This window comes from Panicum virgatum, chromosome 9K (genome assembly GCF_016808335.1).
Source record: "Panicum virgatum strain AP13 chromosome 9K, P.virgatum_v5, whole genome shotgun sequence".
Classification (NCBI taxonomy): domain Eukaryota; kingdom Viridiplantae; phylum Streptophyta; class Magnoliopsida; order Poales; family Poaceae; genus Panicum; species Panicum virgatum.
The window spans coordinates 62,536,453-62,560,502 of NC_053144.1; the positions used below are offsets into that span (position 1 = coordinate 62,536,453).

The 24,050-nt window shown below is 47.4% G+C and overlaps 3 protein-coding genes across 26 annotated transcripts; 1 reads left to right on the forward strand and 2 right to left on the reverse strand.

Moving 5' to 3' along the window:
- The first annotated feature begins 216 nt into the window (after positions 1 to 216).
- LOC120646807 lies at positions 217 to 2,360 on the forward strand. The gene is made up of 3 exons (XM_039923280.1): positions 217 to 655; positions 740 to 1,470; positions 1,569 to 2,360. The coding sequence occupies exons 1-3, from the start codon at positions 362 to 364 to the stop codon at positions 1,987 to 1,989; spliced, it is 1,446 nt and encodes a 481-aa protein (XP_039779214.1). The 5' UTR covers positions 217 to 361; the 3' UTR covers positions 1,990 to 2,360.
- A 2,900-nt stretch (positions 2,361 to 5,260) lies between these two features.
- On the reverse strand, positions 5,261 to 11,363 carry LOC120646808 (glycerol-3-phosphate acyltransferase, chloroplastic-like). 23 transcript variants are annotated; one of them, XR_005664601.1, is made up of 10 exons: positions 10,846 to 11,362; positions 10,700 to 10,711; positions 10,133 to 10,213; positions 8,936 to 9,968; positions 8,418 to 8,495; positions 8,142 to 8,210; positions 7,814 to 8,043; positions 7,339 to 7,417; positions 6,977 to 7,096; positions 6,475 to 6,880 (listed from the first exon to the last, which is right to left on the reverse strand). XR_005664601.1 is itself a non-coding variant. In XM_039923281.1 (6 exons), exons 2-6 carry the CDS (start codon positions 8,941 to 8,943, stop codon positions 6,861 to 6,863), a joined length of 300 nt encoding a protein of 99 aa, XP_039779215.1. In that variant the 5' UTR covers positions 8,944 to 10,213; positions 10,846 to 11,358; the 3' UTR covers positions 6,475 to 6,860. The 23 variants fall into 23 exon arrangements, 2 of the variants coding, with proteins under 2 accessions (XP_039779215.1, XP_039779216.1); XR_005664603.1 differs by having other exon boundaries at positions 8,936 to 9,510; positions 10,846 to 11,361; XR_005664595.1 differs by lacking the exon at positions 10,700 to 10,711 and adding an exon at positions 5,261 to 6,000 and having other exon boundaries at positions 6,765 to 6,880; positions 8,936 to 10,213; positions 10,846 to 11,361.
- A 944-nt stretch (positions 11,364 to 12,307) lies between these two features.
- On the reverse strand, positions 12,308 to 17,577 carry LOC120646809 (two-component response regulator ORR21-like). 2 transcript variants are annotated; one of them, XM_039923284.1, is made up of 6 exons: positions 17,132 to 17,535; positions 15,611 to 15,763; positions 15,118 to 15,516; positions 14,888 to 14,964; positions 12,978 to 14,311; positions 12,308 to 12,568 (listed from the first exon to the last, which is right to left on the reverse strand). In XM_039923284.1, the coding sequence occupies exons 1-5, from the start codon at positions 17,253 to 17,255 to the stop codon at positions 13,001 to 13,003; spliced, it is 2,064 nt and encodes a 687-aa protein (XP_039779218.1). In that variant the 5' UTR covers positions 17,256 to 17,535; the 3' UTR covers positions 12,308 to 12,568; positions 12,978 to 13,000. The 2 variants fall into 2 exon arrangements, with proteins under 2 accessions (XP_039779218.1, XP_039779219.1); XM_039923285.1 differs by lacking the exon at positions 12,978 to 14,311 and having other exon boundaries at positions 17,132 to 17,577.
- Positions 17,578 to 24,050: the final 6,473 nt, after the last annotated feature.

The window sequence follows — 24,050 nt, forward strand, 5'->3', positions numbered from 1 at the left end:
GTCATTATCGCACATAGTAAATAATGTTGACGTGCCAACGAGTACGCTTAATTGTGTGTGTGTGTGTGTGGTGGGAATTATTGTTGGTTCGGAGTTGTGAGAAGGGAAAGAGAAGTAACAAATTCAGTTTGGAAGAGCTTTTATCGGCCTCGGCTTCACTTGTTTGCACAAATCGAGACTGCTGTGAAACCGTTTTATAAGTCGGTTTAAAAATAAACTAGAATCGGGATAAAATTACTTCAACGGTGAAAGGAGCCCCTCCCAAAAGGCCAAAACGCTGTGCAACCAAATCAGTCGGCTTTGTTTTCCAGCTCGTTGCCCGCGGCTCAGGCAGGTGCGCGAGTGCGGGAGCAGAGCAGCAATGGCGGGGCGGCGGCGGCTGTGGACCCTGGTGCTCGTGAGCGTGGCGGCGCTGCTGGAGCGCGCGGACGAGGCGCTGCTGCCGGCGGTGTACAGGGAGGTGGGAGCGGCGCTGGGCGCGTCGCCCACCGCTCTGGGCTACCTCACGATGTGCCGCGCGCTCGTGCAGACCTTGTGCTACCCGCTCGCGACGTGGGCCGCGGCGCGCTACGACCGCGCGCGCGTCGTTGCCGCGGGGGCCTTCCTCTGGGCCGCCGCCACCTTGCTCGTCGGCGCATCGGGCTCCTTCCTACAGGTGCGCAGCCGCCGCCGCCCGCCCCCTTGTGATTAATCCATCCGTGCCGTCACCCACTGACCAGTGGGCCTCGATCTCCTGCAGATGGCGCTGGCGAGGGGCTCCAACGGCGTCGGGCTGGCGGTCGCGGTGCCGGCGATCTATTCCCTGGTGGCCGACTGCACCGACGACACCACGCGCGGCTGGGCGTTCGGGTGGGTGGTGATGGCGCAGAGCCTAGGCTTCATCGCCGGGAGCTCCATCGCCTTGCTGCTCGCGCCCACAAGCTTACTCGGCGTCTCTGGCTGGCGGCTCGCGTTCTTCGCGGTCGCGCTCATCAGCCTTCTCATCGGCGCCCTGGTGTGGCTGTTTGCCGCCGACCCCCGCCCCGTCGTCGCCAAGGACGAAGCGGCCCCAGCGGCGACGCTTGCCGACCTCGTCCGAGAAGCCAGGGACGTGCTGAGGGTGCCGACGTTTCAGCTCATCGTGGCGATGGGCGTGGTCGGGTCGTTGCCGTTCGCGGCCTTCAGCTTCATCACCATGTGGCTGGAGCTCATCGGGTTCTCGCACGGGCAGACCAGCCTGATCATCAGCCTTGCCAGCATCGCTAACTTTCTCGGCATCCTGTTCGCGGGGTTCCTCGGGGATGCCGTGGCGCGGCGATTCCCCAGCACCGGACGGGTCGCGGTGGCGCAGGCGGTCAACGCGGTGTCGGTCCCGCTGGCAGCCGCCCTGCTGCTCGCGTTCCCCGGCGACCCCTCGGCGGCGGTCCCGTACGCCGCCGTGTGCTTCGCCTTCGGCTTCACCATTTCCTGGACCCCGGTGTCCACCACCAAGTAAGACCATTGATTGCATCACGGCATCTCCTTAATGGCAATGGCAAAATTTTGCTCTTCCTGTAGCTAATTACTTGCTCAATCCCATCCAATTGCAGTCCTATCTTCGCAGAGATCGTGCCGGAGAAGGCGAGGACGATGGTGTACGCGCTGGACAAGTGCTTCGAGTCGGTGCTGGGATCGTTCGGGTCGCCCCTGGTGGGCATCCTGGCGGAGCGCGTGTTCGGGTACCAGCCGGGCACGCCCGGCAAGAGCGCGGAGGCCGACCGCAAGAACGCCGACGCGCTGAGCAGGGCCATCTTCTCGGAGATCGCCGGACCTTTCATCATCTGCTGCCTCACGTACACCGCGATGTACTGGACCTACCCCGCCGACAGACGGCGGGCCCAGATGGCGGCTTTGCAGGCGGCGTCGGAGGATCAGGACGACGACTGCGAAGCAAGTGTGGTTGCGCATGCTGCAGCAGCTGATGGCTTGGACCAGGCTCTACTACTACCCGGGACAAGTAGCAAATCATGAAGAAGAGGCTCTCTACTTGCCTGGCTATAACTAATGGGCAGATTCGGCCTAGCATGGAAGGATTTCAAATACTTGTACTGTACTAGCTAAATGCCTGTGCCTTGCAATGGGCATTTTAATTTTACTAGAACATATAGTTGGTTGAACTGATACTGCTAGAGGTAATATGGTCTTGTTGAACCATAGAGGCGGTTTCCTGTCAACCACTCAAGTAGCATGTATCAATGCCTTGGTTTGATCATCTTGGCACCAATAATGAAGCATGCTGTAATTTAGCTTATAAAAATTTTCGCTTTGCGTGTTTCTTGTATGGCAAAAATGCAGACACTTGCTAGTTTCCATTACTTTGTCAACAAAAACAATTCACGTGATAATATAGATGAGCCATAAAGAGTTGGTTCCCTGTCAACCCAGCATGCATTAATTCCTTGACTTGATCTTGGCGCCTTATTGGTACTTTATAGAGTCCAGTGCAGCACTTGCTCAGGCTAGACTCTCAACCAAGCTTGTCCAATGCATTATCATGTTTAGTTTCCAATTTTTTTTTACAATGCCCATCACATTGAATTTTTGGACACACGCATAGAGCATTAAATGCAGTTGAAAAAATAACTAATTATGCAGTCTAATTGATTAAAACGAGATGAATCTTTTAAGCCTAATTAGTCCATAATTGCATATTATTTGTCAAGTAACAACGAAATGTGCTACAATACTATATAGTAATTGACAGGGAAACATGGCAGGTTTTACAATTGTTCCAGGTTTTAAAAGAGTGAGTGTTCTAGCTCGGTCCTTAGGAACAACTCCTTTGGCCTGTTTGGAGAAATACTTCCTCAATTCTCTTTCCATAGTTTTATTTTCAAAATTAAAATATTCACAAATGAAAGTCTAATTTGCTTTTGATAAGGACCATAGCAATAAATAATATCAATTATGAGAAGTTTCTAGCAAAGGCATTGGAGGACTAGCAAAAAGTCATATAATTGTACTGCATTAATTAGATGATAAGTAAAGTTGTTTTTCCTTGATTATTGTGTCAAGATAAAGTAGGACTATAAATAAAGAATGGAGGGAGTAGCGTTATTTTGAAGGTTAAAGTTTAGCTTAAAAAATAGTCCTTCAATAAAATAGCCCTTCAGGTGTTTAGATCCAAAGGATATTTGGCTCTTAAAATCACTTTTTAACCATTTGGCTGTCATTTTTTCAAGAGAAAGAGAAAATAAGTGGGCTCCACCTGACACCTTTTGGAGTGGATAGTTTTTTTGTGAACTATTTGCAAATAACCTAGAAATAGCCCTCCTGATTGGCCCTCTAGTGCTATTTGGGCTATTTGAGGAGGGGGGCAAAAAAAAAGAGCCCAGAGATCCAAACAGGCCCTTTGTTTACCTGGTCCCGTTCATATGCTCCTCTTGGACATTCTATGGGTTTATATAAGGCCAGTCTCAATGGGAGTTTTATGGAGAGTTTCATGAAATTAAATATCATCAATTTTGCTAACATGATAAGGAAAGAGAATGATGGAGTTTCATGGGATGTGAGGAGAGTTTTATCAACATAAAACTTATCTGGCACGGTTACCTAATTCTCAATCTAGGTATCTGTGCCTATGAAATTTTCGCTGAGGCCGGCCTAAGTGGAAGATCTCTTTGGCATGAAAAACGAACGTCAATATGGGTAAAACGTAAAATAAGGTTCACTTCACATTAAAAAATAGTAAAAAAAGATTAGTCCATAATTGTCGGTACCTCAGGACTGGGATACCCCCTCTTGCTATGGCAAGACTCGTGTAGACTCGTGTAGTTATCCGTAACTACGCCCTAAGGAGCTGAGCAGCCGGATCCCTGGGGTCCGGCTCCACCTCACCGAACCAACAGCCCCGGACCCGCTTCCCGCTCGGGACAGGTCCGGTGTCAACACGTGCCCTGGAGGAGAATGCGCTCGGGACCAAAACGGCCGGGGCCCCCGGACCCCATATACTATCCAGACCCCTCGCCGGGAGGGATCATACACCCCGCCTGGGGGGTCCGGAGCTGCCACGTATCCGCAAGCACGCGCGCGACAGCCAAGCTTCATCTGGAAGACTTGCCCACCTACCGCATTTAATGCAGATGGCTCAGAAGTGCTCTGCCATAGCAGAGCCCAAGGAGACTTTTTGACAAGCTGTACTGTTGGCCGCGCGTTACCAAGGTGCACAGTACAGCCGCTGGCGCCACTTATGCCACACGCGTCAGTCCGCTGCGCCGGCTAGACATGACAACTCGGTGACAGAGTATCATAACGGCTAGGCGGTAGACCCAACAATCTACGCCGCAACCTACACTGTCTCAACGGGCGCCTCACCGATGGGAAAGGAGAAGACCCCCTCGGTCAGAGAGTCTACAGGACGGCGAAGCGTATCCGGCAAGAGATTCTCCATCACTGTAGCACCATTAGTGTCTATTTAGTATAGAATATCTCCTTGTTGGGCCCATCTGTCGGGTCCAACACCCGTGTACGCGCCCTCCTTGCACTATAAGAGGGGGACGCCCGCTAGAGAATGACTCAAGTCCCGGCAGGGCAGAGGATAGACCCATTCATACAAGTGCAATACACCACACAGTGGAGGTAGGGTATTACGCTCCGGCGGCCCGAACCACTCTAAACTCGTGTGTTCTTGCGTTCTTGCCCCCGAGCTAGATCGGCCTAATAGCTTGGCATTTCCCCTAGTACTCCCCCTCAGGGAATAGGCGGGTGCGTTCCGCCACCCGGCTGTGGGTATCCCAAAAAGCCCACGACAATAATGGACGATCAAATCTAGGCTTTGACAAGGCAACTTTTTGTAATAAGGTACTAACAACTCTCTAGTATGGCATAACACTATAGAGATGTTACATGGTTGCAATGAAGAACATTTGAACGAGTATGCACCATGATTAATAAGGAGCAACTTGCACGAATGTGTTATATCCTTATTACAAAATGTCCTATGCATGTGGATATATAGAAAGAAAATATTTTTATGGTGACCACGCAACAGGCAAGCAAAAAAACTGCATTCACCTATTACTACTCAAGACCTCTCTGACTGCAGTCGTATACTATGATAGCAAAACAACCAATCAAAAGGGTTGGAGTCAGTATCTCTGGCTTGATTCACCCTTTCAGCAGACGGTGTGCTTCCCGAATCCCGACCCATGCCGGCATAACGGCATTCCATCGTTCATCGAATGGATAATGGCCCAATGGCGATGGAGAGATGCCTGACAGCCAGAGGTTAAAAGCAGAGGAGGATCCGAGGAAAGGCAGCGCTTTTTTTTACGCCTCTCATCTGGTTACAGTTATAGTATCTGTTCATACATGCATGCACGCACCACCTTAGACGCATACCACACGTGTACAATCAGACCTACAACTACAAACAGATATGAAGACTGCGTCCTTCGAGAGATTACCGGAACCACCAAGGCTCCGTAGACGACGAGCGTGTCGTAGTCCCTGTACAATCAGACCTACAACTACAAACAAATACGAAGACCGCGTTTTTCGAGAGATTACCGGAACCACCAAAGCTCCGTAGGCCATGAGCGCGCCGTAGTCTCTTTGTAGCTCCACATGTGAGAGACAACTGAAATTTTATTGGGGCCGGACCCCAATGAGAGATGCGAGTGCAATTCTGGGAATGGAACTCGCGCCGGCTGCGCTAGCCACCCGAGCGCTGCTCGGTTCTTTTCCTATGGCCGCTTAGGTTTGGCGCATTCAACATGCACGAAGCAAAGACTGCATCAGCATCAGTGGCGAATGCTTCCTTGTTGGCATCGCTGCGGCGGCTACTACTAGTATCCGGATTCTTTTTTTTTCTCTTGTGTTCTTTTTTGCTTTGAGGCCTTGGTGCCTCGTTTCTTTCCTCCAACTCTCTTGGATTTCTGCACAGAACCGGAGCGGTTGGCGCGGGATGCGGCGGTTGTGACGGCTGTCGGCACCGTTTGACGAGAGGGTACCAGCGGTGCGGAAGGGAGACCATGGAGGAGCCTAGACAACATGCAAGTAGCAGTAAAAATGAAGAGATAATATGTGGGCCGTTTATTTTAATGCAGAACACTAGTGCATGTATGTACTTCCAAATTGCATTTCACTTGTAGTTTTGTTTCATCCTAACGTAACTGGGGTGAGATTTGTACTTTCTGACTCTGTTAAACCATGAAACACGGACAGGATAAAAAAAGTTTGGAGCATTTGTATTCATACCCCCATTTCAAAGTGTAATTATGATTTAGCCCTCATTTATATAATTTTGTGATTTGCCCCCTACTATTCACAAGTCAACACTTTTTACTCCTAGTCAAGAATTAAAAGAGAGGCAAATACGCGCAGACTAAGGGTAAATCACAATGACTCGTGAAAAATAAAGGACAAAGTCATAAAGTTAAGAAAATAAGGGCAAAATCACTATTGCACTTCAAAGTAGGGGCAAGAACAAAAAAAACCAAAAAATTTCTATGACTATGGCTTAATTTTGCTGCGCTGAATTACGATGGTCAGAAACAATCGGTATTTACAAGAGCTAGGTTACTGACTCCACATGACATTATTGACTAGTACCTTTTATGTCTACTAGGTTCGTGCCCGTGCGTTGCAACGGGCAAAACAAATAGCAACTCCAATCAATCATATTATGCAAAAGAGCCTAGCATGTTCGATTTAATCAATCTAAGTGACATAAATGCACACTTTTGTCACTGGGTTAGAAGGCAAGCATGAATACATGATCAAACTTGACAACTAAAGAGGATCACCAGAAATCTCCCAGGATGATCAATTGAATAATATGTCACTGGGCATATGACCCAGTTACTGATAAGCCTACTCCATGGAAGGATATCACCCTTTGCTCACCAATCTCTTTCGCGACCTATTCAATCAGAAGAGAAAAGGAAATTTCAAAGAGGTACCATAGAAAAATTATCTAAGCTAGTATGATGAGCACGTACTGATTAAGTAATATTACCTGCTGAAGTGATAACCTCATAGCACAACAATGATAATGGATATATGTGCCCAAGAAGACCAGCATGCTCCAGAAGCATCCTCATGTTATTCACTGAGGATGAATCGAATGGCGACTGCCCTTGTTTTTGCAAGTGGCAGACAAAGTAAACATAAGAAAATGCACGCACAAAAGCTGTTTCTTTGGTAAAAGGATAATTCATGTCAGCCTTGTCCACAATGCCACTGTAGCATCTCATTTTCTATGCTTGTGAACAATGCAATTACATTGAAAGAAAAGATGTACAATAATGTATAGCAAAGTCAGAAACATGGCGAGCCAGTCAAAATGGAAGAACAAGACCGGCAGGCAAGAGAATATACCGGGTACAATTCTCTGGTCGAAGGATCTGGCCAGTCTCTACCACCACTTGGTGTAATCGAACAACTGTGAACCACCGCTCTGCAAAGTTGTAAGATGCATGAGATCAAGCCCAAGAAAACAATAAAGACAGTTACATACATTTTGCCTCACAAGGGAACAAGAAGTCAAGAACCAACTTAGTAAAGGACTGATGGTGTAAAAAAACTTTTTTTAAAAATCTATACTCACAATATTAACTATACAATCATTTTTTACAAAAGAATATACAATCATTTGAGCATAATAAGTAATATCCACCGAAGAAGCATTGGATGACAAGTTTGTTGGTCACAAAAATATCATTTGTAAATTTGCGCACAAAGTGTATAGTTCTTTACACTTGATAGATAGATTCGTATCACTATGTCAAGTATATGGTTAAACACATGAGCTAGAGAGACTTAATATTCATAGGAAAAAGGATTAAAAACTAACATGTTATTGAAAGGGAAGATAAGACCATTTCCTTGAGACTTCTAGTATTCGATCTCCTCTTCATCTCAATTAGCTCAGGGCAATCATTCATATTCTTTTTTGAGTACACGCAAATCAGGTTGCTGATGGGAAAAATTGCACTTTATTAGTTCTGTTACAACTTGAAGCACCAGGCATGAGGTTTCCTATGCTAAATGTCTTGCAAAGCGGATCAGTAACAACCCTATCGCCTGCAACATAAACCTAAATCAGGTGAAAATTTAAACTGATTTGACTGGGTCAAGTAGTTCATTAACTCAACAGTTTATACTAAGAAGAATGGCCTCACCATGTTTTCACTAATCCGCGGATTGCTTCTTTCAAGCAGCAAGGCGATAATTGCTGGATCTGCTTCTGTCTGATGGTTTGACATCAAAACAACATTGTGGCCCAGCAATGACATACTTTAGTACTATTTTGAACAATGTTCTCACGGTGCTGCGGCGACTCGTGGCGACCTACCCCCCTCACAACGCCTAGGCGTATAAGGCGCGCGGCGAGGCGACGCCATAGACATATCCTACATATACTATGACAGCAAAAAAAATTAGTAGCATATACATACCTTTGTTGAGCTGTTGTACCATAGATTCTTCCCTTCCCAATTGCTCCTGCCATCGTTTCTCTTCTCCCAAGCAGCAAGCTACATAAAGAATGAGCAAGAAATCAACCAGCAAGACCAACAACAAACCTAATTAAGTGAAAGCTGGACATTAGCAACATAAATGCATGGGAATGACAATATAACTAATATCATTAGTTCAGCACTTCAGTCCACAAGCTTAGAATCTAGTGGGCATGATTAATAGGTCCCCGTCCACAGTTTTGGACCACATTACAGAATAAAGTATACATTAGCTAGTCCATAGCACAAAGCAACATCACATGGCTCAATTAGTAAACAAAAGAGACACAAATTACATTGCCACTAACAGACAGAGCCACGCACTACTAAAGCTACCAGTAGAGGCATAAAACAGAGCAAAGACTAGACAAGAGTTGAGGGAAGGAAGACCGGAGAGCAGCAGACCAGCAGAGCAGAGGAAAGGAACACTGGAGAGCAGAGTAGAGGGAAGGAATTACCTGGCCATTGCAGTCTTGCAGGGGTCGCACGAGGAACCGGACCAGCAGAGGAGGTGCACAGAGGCAGGGCCGCGCGGGCGGCGGAGATGCGCAGGGCCATGCGGGTCCTCGCAGACCGGCGGAGATGCGCAGGGCCGCTTTCCTCCTCGCGGACGGGGAGATGCGCGAGGCTGCGGGGTCGCCGTCGCCGCCTCTCCGAGATCCGCCCCGCCGCGTGAGTTCTTCTCCCGCGCTCTCTTCTCTGTTTCGTGTTTCCCTCTCTACTCGGTCGATTAAGCCAGCACCCGCTCGATTTCGCGCCCGATTCCCGCCCTCCCTTTGTTTCCCGCTCAATTTCACGCCGCCCGCTCGATTTCCCGCCGCCCGCTCGCTCGATTTCCCGCCGCGCGCCCGCTCGATTTCCCTTTGTACCAGGATGGCACCCGCCTTATCCTCCATGGCGCCCAGAGGACGCCTTTGGACGCCCAGGCGGACGCCTTGCTCCTGAGGCGGACGCCATATGCATCCAGGCAAGGCGACGGGGACGCCTACCACCTCGAGGGCGCCTGAACGCCTAGTCGTCGCCTAGGCGACGCCTTAAGAACATTGATTTTGAATAAGAATCTTTGGGACCATGAATTACAAGAATGAGTATCCCAGGACAAGAACTGTAACAACCTCATGCCTAGTGCTTCAAGTTGTAATAGAACTAACAAAATGCATAAGAATAAATGGTTTCCAAAGTATGATATGATGCGTGCTAACTGTCAGCATACTTCCTTTTCTCAAACTTGAGAATTTTGGGTGATGATATCAAAATAAGAAAGCAGTATTCGCAATTTCACATCACTAATTTCAACAGATATCTCTAAAGAATACTTAAATAGTAGAAACAAATGTATCAATTCCAATTCAGTCCTTAGAGAGTGATATTCATTTATCTCAATTAAGAGTGTTAATAAGCAGTTATTGGGCCTTAATACACAATGATGGTTTACAGTATCCTCTTCTTCTGAAAGACCTTGACGCCATGTACACTATCCTTAGAGAATGACTGCAGTAAATAAAGGCCAACCAATTCAACCTCATGTACACTTTACAAGGAAAGCAGCAAGTTTGGACTTACATTTTCTTGTAATCATAAATAAGCAGGATTGAACAAATAGACCGTTTGGTCAGTCATACCAGAGAATTGGGATGGGATTTTGGGAGGCTTACATATTCTTGTATTCAGTTCATTCCCTCACGAATTGTGGACTTGTGGTCCTCGGTAGCTTGGTGCAGGTAGGTCTTGCGATCCTATTTTCATAAAAAAAAGAACCATTTTGAATATACATATGTATCTGTGACTGAACCTTGAACTTATTTCTTTCGGGTTTCATCTCTAGCCTACCCCAACTTGCTTGGGAAAAAAGGCTATGTTGTTGTTGTTGTTGTTGTTGTTGTTGTATATGTATGCATAGCACAGGTACATGCATGTGTCCTAATCCGGTGAAGAAATTGACCTGCGTGTATCCTGGCTGGTGAAGGGATGTGTCTGATGGGGAGACAAACAACAGAGCGGCATATACAATTTATGATGTGTCATGACCATAATTGTTATGGATACATTCTACTGCGACTGTCAGCTAACAATATCAAATCTCGACTTTAGCACTCCCAAATGCACAAGCCATACTAATTTTTTTTAGCATAACACGCAATGTCTAGACTTGGTTGCGCTGCAATTGAAAAAGCAAATAAGGATATCATTACAAGCTCACGATTGATGAATCATGTGCTAACCTGATCAAGTAGCTGCACACAGGAGAAACAAAATTCAATCTAATTAGTACCTAATGGAGGGCACGATCCCATCCCTTGCAGCAATATAATTATTAGAATGCAGCCAATGAAATTTAATTCCTGCTAGCTTCTTCCTCGACAGGTACCTGTTATCCAATGATTAGTGCGGCTGCTGCGACAGAGCTTCGGGGAGGACGACTTGTAGGGCGGTGGCCGAACGCACCACGCGTGGGGGATCCGTGCGGGAGGGCGGCCGCGCGGCGGGGCGCGCACCGTGCGGGGGGGGATTCGCAGTGGAGGGCGGCCGCATGGCGGAGATGGCGGCTGCCGCGGCGAGGAGCGCACCGCGCGTGGGCCGTCCGCGACGGAGAGGGCAGCCGACGCGGCGGAGCGCCGCATGCAGGCGCGGGGATGCGGAGGCGGCGGGTTGGCGGGGCGGAGGCAACTGAGGTCAGGGACGGGCAGCAGCCGCCGCCGCTGCCATCGTTGAGGCGACACGGATGGACGAAGAGGAAATGGCCAACGCTGCCGCCGCATCGGTGGGGGTGAGAGGAGGGTGAGGGGCTGGGCACCGCGGCGGCGGCGGCTGGGGGCGTGGAGAGGGGAGGGTTGAGCGAGGGGGGAGGCGGCGGGCATGAGCTGTAGCGAGGGAGAGGGCGTGCGGGGTCGGGGGCAGGGGCAGGGATTTTTTACCGACCGGTCCCCTGAAATCGCCGGGTCCGGTTCCGGTAAACCAGAGCGGTTTGATGGAAAATCGGTAAAAACTGGTCCAATTCAAATTTCAAACTATAGACGCCAGTTCAATCGGTTTCCTTCGGTTAGCCGACCGGTTTGACCGGTACACCGGTTCGGTTTGAGTGAAAATCGGTCCGTTGAACAAGAAAACTGATTTTAGTTCAAAATTTGAATTTTTGTATAACATGTTTTTAGCCTAAATGAACCCTCCAACTCTCTTTTGAACTACTTTTACATTAATATAATGTATAATATGTTTTACATTGTATTTGTATACTTTTGTATGCACGCTTTTTTTGTTTAAATTCAAATGCCCGCAAAGTATATCAAATGAACGAATATTTGAAAAATTTTGATACTATTAGATACGTCGCAACTTGAAGTATTTTTAGAATTTTTTGGGATTTTTCCATTTTTCATAATTCAAATTTGAAATTTGAATTTGGGCCGGTTTGTAACCGCCCCAAACCGGAACTGGTCCGGACCGGTTACCGCGGTAACCGGACCGGTTCCAGTCGGTTTTTTTAACCCTGGTTGGGGGAGGGTCTAGAGCGCTCAGATAGCGATGTGCCACCATCGGAGGCTTAACCAAAGAGGAGGGGGGCGACGATGTAGACGAAAAAACGTCACCCTTAGCCTCTTTTTAGTAGTAGAGATAACCTGTGGACAGGTTCGACGTACATTTCAGCGAAGTCGTAAGGATTTCATATACTTGTAGGATGCATGTTCGAATGCAGAACACTAGCACATGTATAAACTTCAAGGGTTTAGTATTTCACTTGAAGTTTATGTTTCTTCTAATGATTATCTGTGAAACCAAGAAGCATGAAAGGGGCAAAAAATGTTTTCTACTTAAGTAGAGATAACCCGACCTGGACATTAAATTTTCTGCGCTGAATTACGATGATCAAACAATCGGTATTTACATGAAAAGCTAGGTGGAGCAGCTAGTAACAAGGGACTGAATAATTTGAAGTTCTTTAAACTGAACAAACTTCTATAAAGCAAGATTCCACATGCTGTCACATAAATTATTCCCTTTATAAACCAATTACAGAGGAAAAGGATGAAATGAAAATTGAAGCAACCATTCATCAAACCACTAAATTTCTTTCCAGTGCCCACTGATCAACCCTGCAGCAAGACAAAAATCTGTTTCAGTTTATGTGGAACTCAAAAGGCCAAGCATATTTGGCATTCTGGCATCATGTTAGAAACTCAGAGTAAGCACACACCCATAGGTGGCTTGCAATATAAAAAAGTAAAGGAATAACTACTGACAAAATCATCAAGAATGATAAGCAGGACCTTTGCAAATGCAACAGTTAGAACAATGATAGCATTTGGCAAAAGCAGTAAACGTAAAAGCACAAGCAACTTAAGACTTTGATAGAGTTAACCAAGTTCGTTTTAGTAAAAAGGAAACAATAACATGAATAATGACAAAGTTGATAGCACTAGAAATTACCACCGCTATGACGAATTAATAAGAATATTTACAGAAGGAATATATCGGCTACAAGGATTTGGAAATTGTGCTCACCTACTTACAAATTCAAGAAAGTTTCACATCTGTCCACTAAATTCGAAAATGTCCGGATTCACTATGTCTGCACTGCTTCCAATGCTGTGGCTCAAGTTGTTAGTTGGAGACTCAACCTCATCCACTGCAAAGCGGATTGGAATGCAAGTACCTTTGCCAACAAACCCATGATTCCTCCCTCGTCCTTGATCGGGCAACTTCCCAAGGGCCGCATTGGAACTCTGGTAGTTAGATGAAGAGGACCCAGGGTGGCCTTGCCCAATAGTATTTCCATAACTATCAATATCTTGTGAAGGAGACCACCTGCCCGTAACATCATTTGGATTCTGCAATAAACCGTACTGTGGATTTTTGGACTGAGAAGAGAGCAAACCAGAGTCCACGCTGCTGCTGCCACCGTAGCCATAACTACGACTCAGCGGGTCAGTGCTCTCGGTCTTCAGAACACCTGGTGGTCTTGAGCTAACTCCCATAGCATTCTGATTAACCACATAAGGATTATTCCCACTTTGAAAATTACTAATTCCTGGTGAAGGCATTGCATTTGAGCTGCGGTTCATGAGACCAGGAAAATTTGCTCCATGGGTACTAATCAAAGGCTGACTAGTTGAAGCTTGATTAACCATATCAATCCCACCCAATAGACTGTTTGATGGTGAAGATGCAAGGAGAGGTTCATGTTTCATGGATGGAGGAATGGATGGCAGAAAACCTTGTGATTGAGAAGGCATCACCAAGGGATTTTGATTAGGTGAGATACCCTCACTAGCCGGGAACACATTTAATGATTGAGAGGGCATAACTATGCCAGAAGGTTTGACATCAATATTGTGGAGGGTTCCTGACAGCAAGGAGTCTGGCTGTTGTTGCAATTCATGCAATAGCAAATTGCTATTTTGAGAATTGCTCACATTTCCCAACGCGCTAGGTGAATCAGTCGTACCAAGTTTGTTATTCGGCCAAGCTCCAAAAGATGGCAATCCTCCAACTCCTGGGCTGCTTTGAGGGAATGCCCCATAAGCATTATTCTGACACTTGTATATGGGTTGACCAAATGCTATTTCTCTCTCTCCATGGGGCTTGTTTCCTTTGATTGCAGCGAGTCGTAAGGATGACTGGTCCCTTCCAGGCAACGCCAAACTGCTTGTAGGTCGACCTAGGAGTTCATCCTGCAAAGCAGCCAGAGCCTGAGGAGGGATCTGACCGGAAGCAGCCAAAGCTTGAAATTCCAATCCTCCTAGTGGGGCAACTTTAGCACTAGAAGCAGGCGCAACAAATGGATGAGGTATTCCTGCATGATGCTGAGCTATTCTCTTCAGATAGAGTCTGAATTTCTGCACATAGAGAAAATTCCATCACTATTTAATGTAATTTATACCATGTCTTCATCTACGAAAAAGTCGAAAAGGAATGAGGCTAACAGGATTAGTTGGGCTTGAAGCTCAACGGATAAGACAACAGAAATTGGTAAAGCTAATGGAAAGTCATCCATAGTGTGATATAAAAGGAGGATAGATGAGCCTCATTTAAGAACATTTTCAGAGCCTGCAGTTAAACATTTCTGAAAATGCTGCCAAAAGCTGTTTATGTTTTGATGATGTGTGGCATGGAGAGTTTCGCCCTCATGTAAGAATAGTTTCAGACCAACATATTTTCACAATGTTCTTGGTCAAAAAATTTAGAGTTTGACTCTTTGATGCAATTACATTGCATTCTACAACAAAAGAATGGAGAAGCCCTGAAGCAATAATAAAAGCAGAAGTTGCTCAAATCTGAGTTCAGTCCGGCAGAAAGCCCTCTATTTATATCACTAATAAAGCCTGAGGCGCAAAATGTGCAGAATCTCAAGTCGCGAAATCATGTTAAGGTACTCAAAAAAGGTAACGCGATCAGAAGGCCAGAATGAAAACCTGCAAATGGCTGGCAACATTTTCCCTAGTTAAGCCAGGGACATTCATCAACTCCAAAATTTTCTTCGGAACAGCTTCTGCAGAAAATATAAAATAAATGTAAGCAAGATGGTGGAGAGATGACTTAGTTCCAAGGGTCAGGTTTTTAACAGTAATCAACAGCGCTCAAAATCAATCAAGAACGCATACCATCTATAAAAGAACTATAAAAGCAAGTAGCAAAAGCTTACTGTCTATTCCAAGGTGATTGACTGCATTTACAAATTGTTGATGAAGCTCAACTGACCAAACAACTCTTGGTTTCTTTGATGTAGAAGAAGGATCGCCATTTTCAAGATCAGCTTCATCCTCTTCTTTCTCTCTTTTCTTTTTCTGAGATTTCCAACTACCATCGCCTCCATCATTCGCAGAGGAAGCATATTCATTATCATTATTAGTTGGTCTGTTACGATCAGTGTCATCTAGGCTACCTGAATGCTCATGATCCTTGTTTTCACTGAATTTTTTCCTAACAACATGTTGCCAGATGTTTTTCAATTCCTCCATTCTGACGGGTTTTATCAAATAGTCGCACGCTCCATGCTTTATTCCCTTCATTACAATATCCGTTCTTGAATCAGCAGACATCACTGCAAGTTTCATCAAGTATTAGTGATGTGTTTCAGGAACACAGATTAGCATGCGCAACATAAAGTAAACAAAATGAACAGAAAATATACTTACTAATAACTGGAAGGTCCATCTCAAGGCCTACAAGTTCAAGTAACCTGAATCCATCCATATCTGGCATGTGGACATCACTTATTATAACATCAAAACCGCGCCTATTCTCTCGCAACATAGTTAGTGCTCTTGTAGCCTGAGGACACGTTGTTACTGCAAAATGAAAGAAGAAAAGTCAAGAAGGCTTAAACATTAAAGAATATATACGAGGAAATTCAACAGCACAAATCAAGAAAAAATTGAGACTGAGACATCCTTATTACGCAAGAACAAACAAATAACAAATAGAAAAAGTCACTGAAAATGTGGACCTAAAAGAAAACAAATAAAATCCATAGCATGCAGCATTGTGTCATGGAGCAACAAGGGACCGAATTACATTCAAAACCACAAAAGCAACAACAAATGTTGGATAATTCACCTACTACTGTGTATTTGTATTGCATAGAAATGAAATAGAAACATATCATGGCCTATTTGCTTATTGCGGCTAATTCATGCATATCCAGCTGGCGGGTCTTGGCTTGTTCATGGGAAGACAATCAACTGAAGCAACAATGGGCAAGGAAAGCATGCCCAGGGCCTTGGATTCAATCGACATTCAGAGCCTTATATCTAGCAAACTGAAATAAACTTGTAGCTTGCACTTACTTATATATTCTATATTTCTATCGAACTAGTATAACCATCGAAACTAAGCATCCAACAGCTATAGTTTCATAGCTCTAAGTTACAACAGGATATGCCCACAATCTCAAATATAACATGGAGAAATACAGTAGCATCAATGCCCAATACAAATACAACCTGATTCTCCCCCCACTCTATTTCACTGTGCACACATGTGGGCAATGTGTCCACAAAAGAATCACAATTCACAAATATTTCAAGGAATTATGTATTTCTCATATATAAATACACCCATAGTAAATGTGACATGGCAGACAAGGAGTATTTGCATTTAAATACATGCCCAACATAAGATTATCAGGAAGTAAGAGGGCATGATGGCTGCATCAACGATCCACCACAGATATAGTACTGGTAGAATCTGAATTTAGCTGGGTCGAATCCTCGAAATCTTATGTTAACACTTCAAATGCACAGGCACTCTGAGTTAGCAGGATGCAACAGTTGACATGCGCGTTCAGAGACTTCTCGTCCACTCAGATCTCTAGCCACCCTCCTTATGCAGATACATACCATCAAACCACGTCCAGATACAAACAGGTCAAAATTTACTTCAGAACTCGTTAGGAATCTCCCCGTTTTTTTAGATTGATAGAAGAACTCAAAATTCCCCAGAATTTACGTAAGGGGTGTATCAATCGGACAATCGCACAAAGCAGCGCCGTCGCGAACTCCGTACAGATATAATCGTACCAAAGCACGAAACAGAAGCCAACCTATTTTCCTTAATCGATTCGAAGCAACCAATCACTTCGCGCCCGCTACAGAACGAAGCACGCCATAGGAAACCGAGCCGAGGCGAGAAGGAGAGGGGCCGGGGAGTTAGCTCACCGTCGTATCGGCACTCGAGGAGCATCCTCTTGAGCACGACGAGGCAAGTCGGGTCGTCGTCCACCACCAGCACCTTCATCCCCACGGGGAAGTCCCCTCCCCGCGCCTCCGCCGTCGCCGCCATCTCCTGCGCGGGAGAAAACCAGCACCCCACCTCTCGCCTACCTCCCGCCCAAATCACTCCTCCATCGCCGCCGCAGATCCGGCGCCTCGCCGCTCACCAGGCGGCGCCTCGGGAGCCCGCCGCTGCGCCGCCCGCCTCAGGAGCCGCCGCGGATTCAGGGACAGGGCCGCAGGCAGGGGGGAGAAACGGAGCGGCGATACGGGGGGGGGGGGGGGGGGGGTAGGGGAGGGAGGAGGAGGAGACTAAATCGCTAAGCGTGATTAGCAAAGCAAGTAAATCATGCGATTGGCCGGGGGCAGGTAGGCAGCGATTAGGAGTTACTGCTGCTAATGACGCCGCGGCGGCCGTTGCTGCTGCCTGCTGGGCTGCGGCTGCGGCTGCGGCTGCGGCTGCGGCTGCGCGTCCTCACCCCCCCCCCCCCCCCCCCCCCCCCCTGTCTCTGCTTTCCACTTGCGGCGGCCGGGCCGCGGCGCCCTTTCCTCTCTCTCGAGATGGCTGCGTGCGCGCTTAGCTGGCCGCTACCGGGTGTTTCCTTTTAAAAACAACTCGCGTTGATTTTGTCTTGATTTCCTTCCAATTTTTTGGAGGCCCCCCGTACATGGGACTCTGCTGGAGCGCCTGGGTTGAAGTTGGTGAGGAGGAATAGTGCTGCTGTATAGCTTCTGCTTTCCTTTTTATGCCTGCTTGTTTAGGGAAAATCCTTTCTTGCCTATTTTTAGGATGTGATTTGTGCATCTACTTTCTGGAATTTGAAATTTCCGGCCTAAGCGCATGCTAAGCGACTGTAGTGGGATCATACGCTGATCCAGTAAGTCATAATTGGAAGGGTGGAATCACTTGCAAACGGTGACTAATGCATAGCTGTGGTGGTTTAGAATTTTAAATATACGTTACCGGAGGTGTGTGGAAAAACCGTTTGTATGGAAAGCATTTTCTGCTTAAGTGATTACTGATTAGCGGTGCTTATATTCACAATTGTACGTGATAACCATAGGTGAGCTCTATTTTGTAGGCTTGTTAAAATTTTCAACATTGTTTACGAGCGGAACCATTGATGGTTTGGCGCAGACAACAACACTTGATTGCATTGACCCTTTGGTCCATCGATGCTAGTAGTTTTTTTTTTCTCTTTTCATTGTTTCTTGCGTTAGGACATCTATTCTAGTCAAAATTTAACTGTATCTCTTCCGCTCCATATTTTCTAAAGACAATCCAGTCCTATTGATGTAATGAAAGCGGCTTAACTATCTACACTAAAAGTTCCATTCCTCTTTTCCCTCAAAAAAAAATTCCATTCCTCTCCAATTAGACAACAAATGAAGGTGCTAACTCGAGGACCCCTGTCTTTTGTATGGTGATGGATACCTATTTTTCCCTTTCATGCTAGTCAAGTACTAGTCTGTATCATGACCTGACACTCTATCGTCAGCTTTTATCCTTCAAGATTACCAGCGGAGGGTGAACCTAGAATTCGAGAACAATTAATTATATCTGACAAACAGCTCAAGTGGGCAAACTTATTACTAAATCTGATTATTTGAGAGCAAGTTCGAAATAAAAAAATGCAACCTTACACGACCATTTGCCCTAAAACATATCTCTAATATCTAGGAAATGAGAATTATTAATACCAGTATAGTATATTTTTTTGGTTGCAAGTGGTGTCCACTTGCCACGTGTTCTAGCTTGTAAACATGTGCATGGTACTCTCGGTTCTAAAAATATACAGAGAACAAAAAAAAAATCCAACTGGATAAAACATGTTCTATTTTGGAGGAGAAAATAACAGGCAGCAATATGGTTCGAAGTGAATTGCTATGTCCAGAAGTTTCATGACTATTTCCTTTTAGCTGGCAAATTCTTTGGCAATCCCATCTGCTCTACTACTAGTACTTTTTTTCGCAACCGTGACTCGGCACGTTTTTCATTAAGAGGAAGAACGAAAGTAGCTACAAAAAGAACCAGTCACAGTTGGTACCGGCCCTAAGAGTTCTCTCTGGTCCCTATTACATGGCCAAAGTTTCGCGACCTGGTACAACCGAAGTTGCAAACGATTCTAAATGCCTAAAACCGGCTTGGGACCGAGCCATGATCTCATCAAAGACTCTACCCATGATATCCTGGACCGTGCGACTACGGCGATCAAAAGTTCTATCGTTTCTTTCCTTCCACAGAAGCCAACAAATGAGCACCACTAGAGAGTCAAAACCCCGACGCCAAACTTTGGGAATCAGCTTCCGTGCATGCGCCCACCAATCCAGGATGAAATCAGATTGAGTCTGTTCCAGAACTCGCTCATATCCCAACTGGCGCAAGACCCGAAACCATACTTGATGAGAGAAAGGGCATGATAGCAATAGATGATAGATAGTTTCATAGGATTGGTCGCAGAGCACGCAATTGTCGTCATCCTGCAGACCTCGTCTTTTCCTTCGAGCGGCGGTCCAGCACCTGTCATGGATGACGAGCCAAATGAAAAATTTACACTTTGCCGGAGCTCGAGCCCTGCGGAGCAGCTTGGCTCCCTCAACCGGGTGCTGTCCAATGAAGAACGCCGAGTAAGCCGACGAGGTGGAGATCCGAAGTCCACCTCCAGCAAATCCTATCCGGCCGATCCGCAATGAGATTGATCTGCCTCACGCGATCCCAGGTTTGCAAATATTCCAATAGGACCTGCACAGTGAGAGTCCCGAGATATCACTGATCCATTTGTCATGGAGCAAAGCGTCTGCGACCGTTCGTTGCTGCTTGCAGCGAGAACCGACAGCGTCACATAAGCAGGGCGCCAGATCTAGCAGGGACTGGCCTTGCAACCAGCGATCCGTCCAAAAAAGCGCCTTCTTGCCGTCCCCCAACTCCACATATATTGATGCCTGAAACATAGCCTCCACAAGGCGCTCACCCTCAGCAGGAAGCTCCAGCCAAGGCCTCAGGTCGTCACTTCTTCTCAGCCAGAGCCAACGCATGCGCAAAGCATACCCGAACTTCTGTAAATCAACAATCCCAAGCCCACCAAGCTCAGGCAGCCTGCATACTCGGGGCCAAGCCAACAAGCAGTGTCCACCTTTGGCCTCCTTGGATCCTTTCCATAGAAAATTTCGTCTACAGTTATCGATGCATTTGATCACCCACGGAGAGAGGTTAATAGCAAGGGCCGTGTGTGTGGGGATGGCCGAGAGTGTACTCTTGATCAGCACAGCTCTGCCGGCTTTAGTAAGCAACCCTGCCTTCCAGGACGGCAGTCGATTTGCCACTCGATCCACCAGAGGTTGTAAATCATTCTTCGTGAGGCTCCTTATACCCAAAGGTATACCAAGATAACGAATGGGAAATGGTTCAATTTTTGCAGGAAAATTGGTGAGAAGCGTCACCGTGCTCTCTAAATCGCACCGGATTGGGGAGATCAAGCACTTTGTCATGTTTGTCCTAAGTCCTGTTGCTCCTGCAAAGATCTCCAAAATGGTTCTCAGCATGACCAAGTCCTGTCGATTGGCCTTAAGGAAAATCGCGACGTCGTCAGCGTATAGGAAAACCCTTTCCTTGATCTTGTGGTGTAGCGACCTTAGAGAACCCATGGTGTCAGCAAGACTAATTAAGGCATTGAGAGCTTCCATGACGACGACGAACAAAAGTGGGGATAGCGGATCCCCCTGGCGCAGGGCCCTAGTGTGGCAAATCCGCCTACCCAACGATCCATTTAAAACCACCCGTGTGCTTGCCGAGGACAGTATTAGCGCAAACCAGTCGAGCCACCGCCTGGAGAAGCCGAGATGTTGCAGGAGTTGTAGCAGGAAGCGCCAGTTCACCGTATCGAAAGCCTTGGCAATATCGATCTTGATGAGTGCACTGGGGATCTTTGCACGGTGCAGGAGTCTAGCCGTCAGCTGAACTGCCCTATAATTCTCATGAATCTGCCTGGATTGGATGAAAGCGCTCTGATTGTGCCTGACAAGCTGCTGCATCAATGGAGCCAATCGACGTGCCAGGACCTTGGTGAACAGTTTGGCGAAGCTATGAATCAAACTGATGGGTCTGTAATCGCCAATACCCGAAGGCTCAAGCTTCTTGCGTAGTAACACCATGTACGCCTGATTTACTAGATAAAAACTGCGACCATCGACAGACCAAAGAGCCTGGAATGCTCTGAAAATATCACCTTTAATAATCGGCCAAGCTGTTTTATAAAACAATCCTGTGAAACCATCAGGTCCCGGCGCTTTATCGGAAGGCATGTCCTTAATCGCCTGCCAAATTTCATCTTCGCTAAAACACTTATCCAGTTGAGCATCTCCAATGCCACGTAGTGCCAGTTGATTGAGTTCCAAGTGGACAGATTGATCACCGCTGGAACCAAGGATCAAATTGAAGTGGCTGAAAATGGCATCTGCCATCTCATCGTCCTTTACAAGGACGGCATCAGCAGTGCAAAGCTTAGCAATGTGATTTTTGCGGCTTCTATGGCAGGCCTGAAGATGGAAAAACTTGGTGTTAGCATCCCCGTCGGCCAGATAAGTGATGCGAGAACGTTGCCGGATCAACGTTCGTTGGAGAGAAGCAAGCCCCAAAGAACACAGCTTAGCCTTCCTCCGTAGGGCTATCTCATGCGTTGCTAACTCTCTAAAATCCTGGGCAGCGTCAAGACGGAGGACGATTTCCTTAGCGATCGCCAGCTGTAAGCGAATGGACCCAATTCTCTTGGCGCTCCAGCTTTTGAGTGCTTTGGCTGTGTTCTAGTACTACATGTTGCTGTCAGAAGCTGTCTTAACATTTCGCCCCGATTACGAGCTGAAGCATACTCGCACGCACTCGTCAATTCATTGCTAGTACGAGAAACCAACACCATCAGCTTCAGTCATCCTTATTGTTGGAGCCGAGCAAACACGGCAATCGGCTCAAGAGAAAATAAAACGAGCTCCCAAGTACCAACACCTGGGCGCGAGCCGGCCACAAGGTGGGTCACACGACGCCCCGCCAGGGAGAGGGAGGCGCGGACCCGCGCTCACTGACCGCGCGTGTACGCGGCCATGATTGGTCAAGGTTTACTCGCGGTTGGGGATCCGGATCCTCTGAGGTGACGGGCGTGATGCGCTGCATGTGACGGGACTGGACTGCCCCGGCTTCGGCTGCAGCAGCGCACGGCAGGGGGCGGATTCTGAAGCGGACGAGAGGGCCAGATGTGTGTAGTACTAGGCTGGCACGACCGCATGGGCACCAGCAGGCCAGGGACACTGCATGATGAACGAATCATGTGTTCTCCTGGCACTTGGCGAGCTACTTGGCTGCTTGATTACTCAAACGTGGCCTACTTGTTAGCAGAAATATTGTGCAGGCTTAGAAAAAATACTGCAAATTGATGTACCATGCTGGATTACTCAGGCTTGCATGGTCTACTACTTGTCTCCAATAGTAATGTGCAAGCTTAAACAAACATTGCAATTTGACTATTTGAGATGCCCTGGGTGTTGGGTTGATCTATTCATACGCTATTGCCACCTGAATCAGTATCTCTAAAAGAAAATTTGGCACGCACACTGATGCGTGTCATCCTAGTCCCAATCAAAACTGAGCAAGGCATTCAGCAGCCAAAGCAATCTTTCTAGGTAGGGGTGCTGCTCAGCTCACAGTTTTCACTTTCCAGGCGTAGCAAATCGGCTGCTGCCAACGCGAAAGAGCGGCCACCACGGCGGAGCATCGGAACTGCCGTCGGATTTTGACTGCTACCACCACCAAATGCGTCACCGTCCTCCGGCTCCACTGTGTGTGAGCTCCGTCACCGGCCCACCCTAAACCCTAGCTAGGGACTTAGCAGCAGAAACCTGGAAAAGAAGAAGGAATCGCTTCCCTAGAACCAAATCTCCCTCCGTTGGTCGGAACAAGCCCTTGAGATTTCACGACTCCATTTTTCGAGTCGTCGGGAAAGCAATTAGCAACACATATCCTCCATTGGTGCTATCGTGGTAACGTGCTGGGCACTCGTTCGAGTTGCGAGCCAGGGAATGGCCGGTCATCAGGCTACGAAAAATACAGCATCTCGTAGTGACAAGTACTATACAAAGGTGTTGGTGTCAGCAAGATAGATACCTACGAGATGTGTGTGTGCCGGGTGCCTACCTGATCGCGCTTCGCATGAATTCGCTTGTGCCGAGGACCGGGTGACTGCCCGAGTGCCTGACCGCCTGAACGGTAGCGGTAGCCGTGAAAAGAATACGAGGATAAGATCTGGATCCTTGTATGGCAGCCTCCACGGTGTGGGAGCGGGAAAGCCGAGCCAAGCCCGTGGCGTACGGTACGAGATGCTTGGCCTGGGGAATCTCGGGGCGGCTCCGCTCGCTTTCCCGATTTCTTTTCTGCGCGCCCCGAGAAAGGATGATTTTAGCCGGGAGTAGTTTAACTCCGCCAGTGGCTAAACCCCCCACCTGACGACCGAATCTTTTGTGCGTGCCACTCGCGGCAGCACAAGTGGTTCCGGCGGTGGCGCGCCCGTGTAGTGTGCCGCGGCTGCAACTGGTGCTCGTGCACATGTTTAGGCGAGGGGGCAGGTCGCCGCTGGTGGCTACTCCACGTCGTCCGTCGTTTCCACGCGCTCGTTTCGTTGGACGCCGGTGGCTTCTTTGTCGCCGTCCCGCTAAAAGCGAATTACTACTAATCGAGCCAGAGCGAGACGCGTGCTGTCCGTCGCGGGCATGCGGCTGATGGCCGTTGCTGTCGTAAGACGGGAGTAACCGCTGGCCGTCAGCGCGAGCCCCGGCTTCCAACGGGCCGGGCCTCGGGTCCACGACGGGAGAGTGGACACTG

Coding starts and splice junctions, on each gene's coding strand:
- LOC120646807 (XM_039923280.1), top strand. CDS start 362: ATGGCGGGGCGGCGGCGGCTGTGGACCCTGGTGCTCGTGAGCGTGGCG. Junction 656..739: donor CATCGGGCTCCTTCCTACAG/GTGCGCAGCCGC, acceptor GATCTCCTGCAG/ATGGCGCTGGCGAGGGGCTC. Junction 1,471..1,568: donor ACCCCGGTGTCCACCACCAA/GTAAGACCATTG, acceptor ATCCAATTGCAG/TCCTATCTTCGCAGAGATCG.
- LOC120646808 (XM_039923281.1), bottom strand. Junction 7,418..8,417: donor GGTACAACAGCTCAACAAAG/GTATGTATATGC, acceptor ACAACTTTGCAG/AGCGGTGGTTCACAGTTGTT. Junction 7,092..7,338: donor CGACCAGAGAATTGTACCCG/GTATATTCTCTT, acceptor AAACAAGGGCAG/TCGCCATTCGATTCATCCTC.
- LOC120646809 (XM_039923284.1), bottom strand. CDS start 17,255: ATGGCGGCGACGGCGGAGGCGCGGGGAGGGGACTTCCCCGTGGGGATG. Junction 15,517..15,610: donor GATGGACCTTCCAGTTATTA/GTAAGTATATTT, acceptor TGAAACTTGCAG/TGATGTCTGCTGATTCAAGA. Junction 14,965..15,117: donor CAATCACCTTGGAATAGACA/GTAAGCTTTTGC, acceptor TATTTTCTGCAG/AAGCTGTTCCGAAGAAAATT.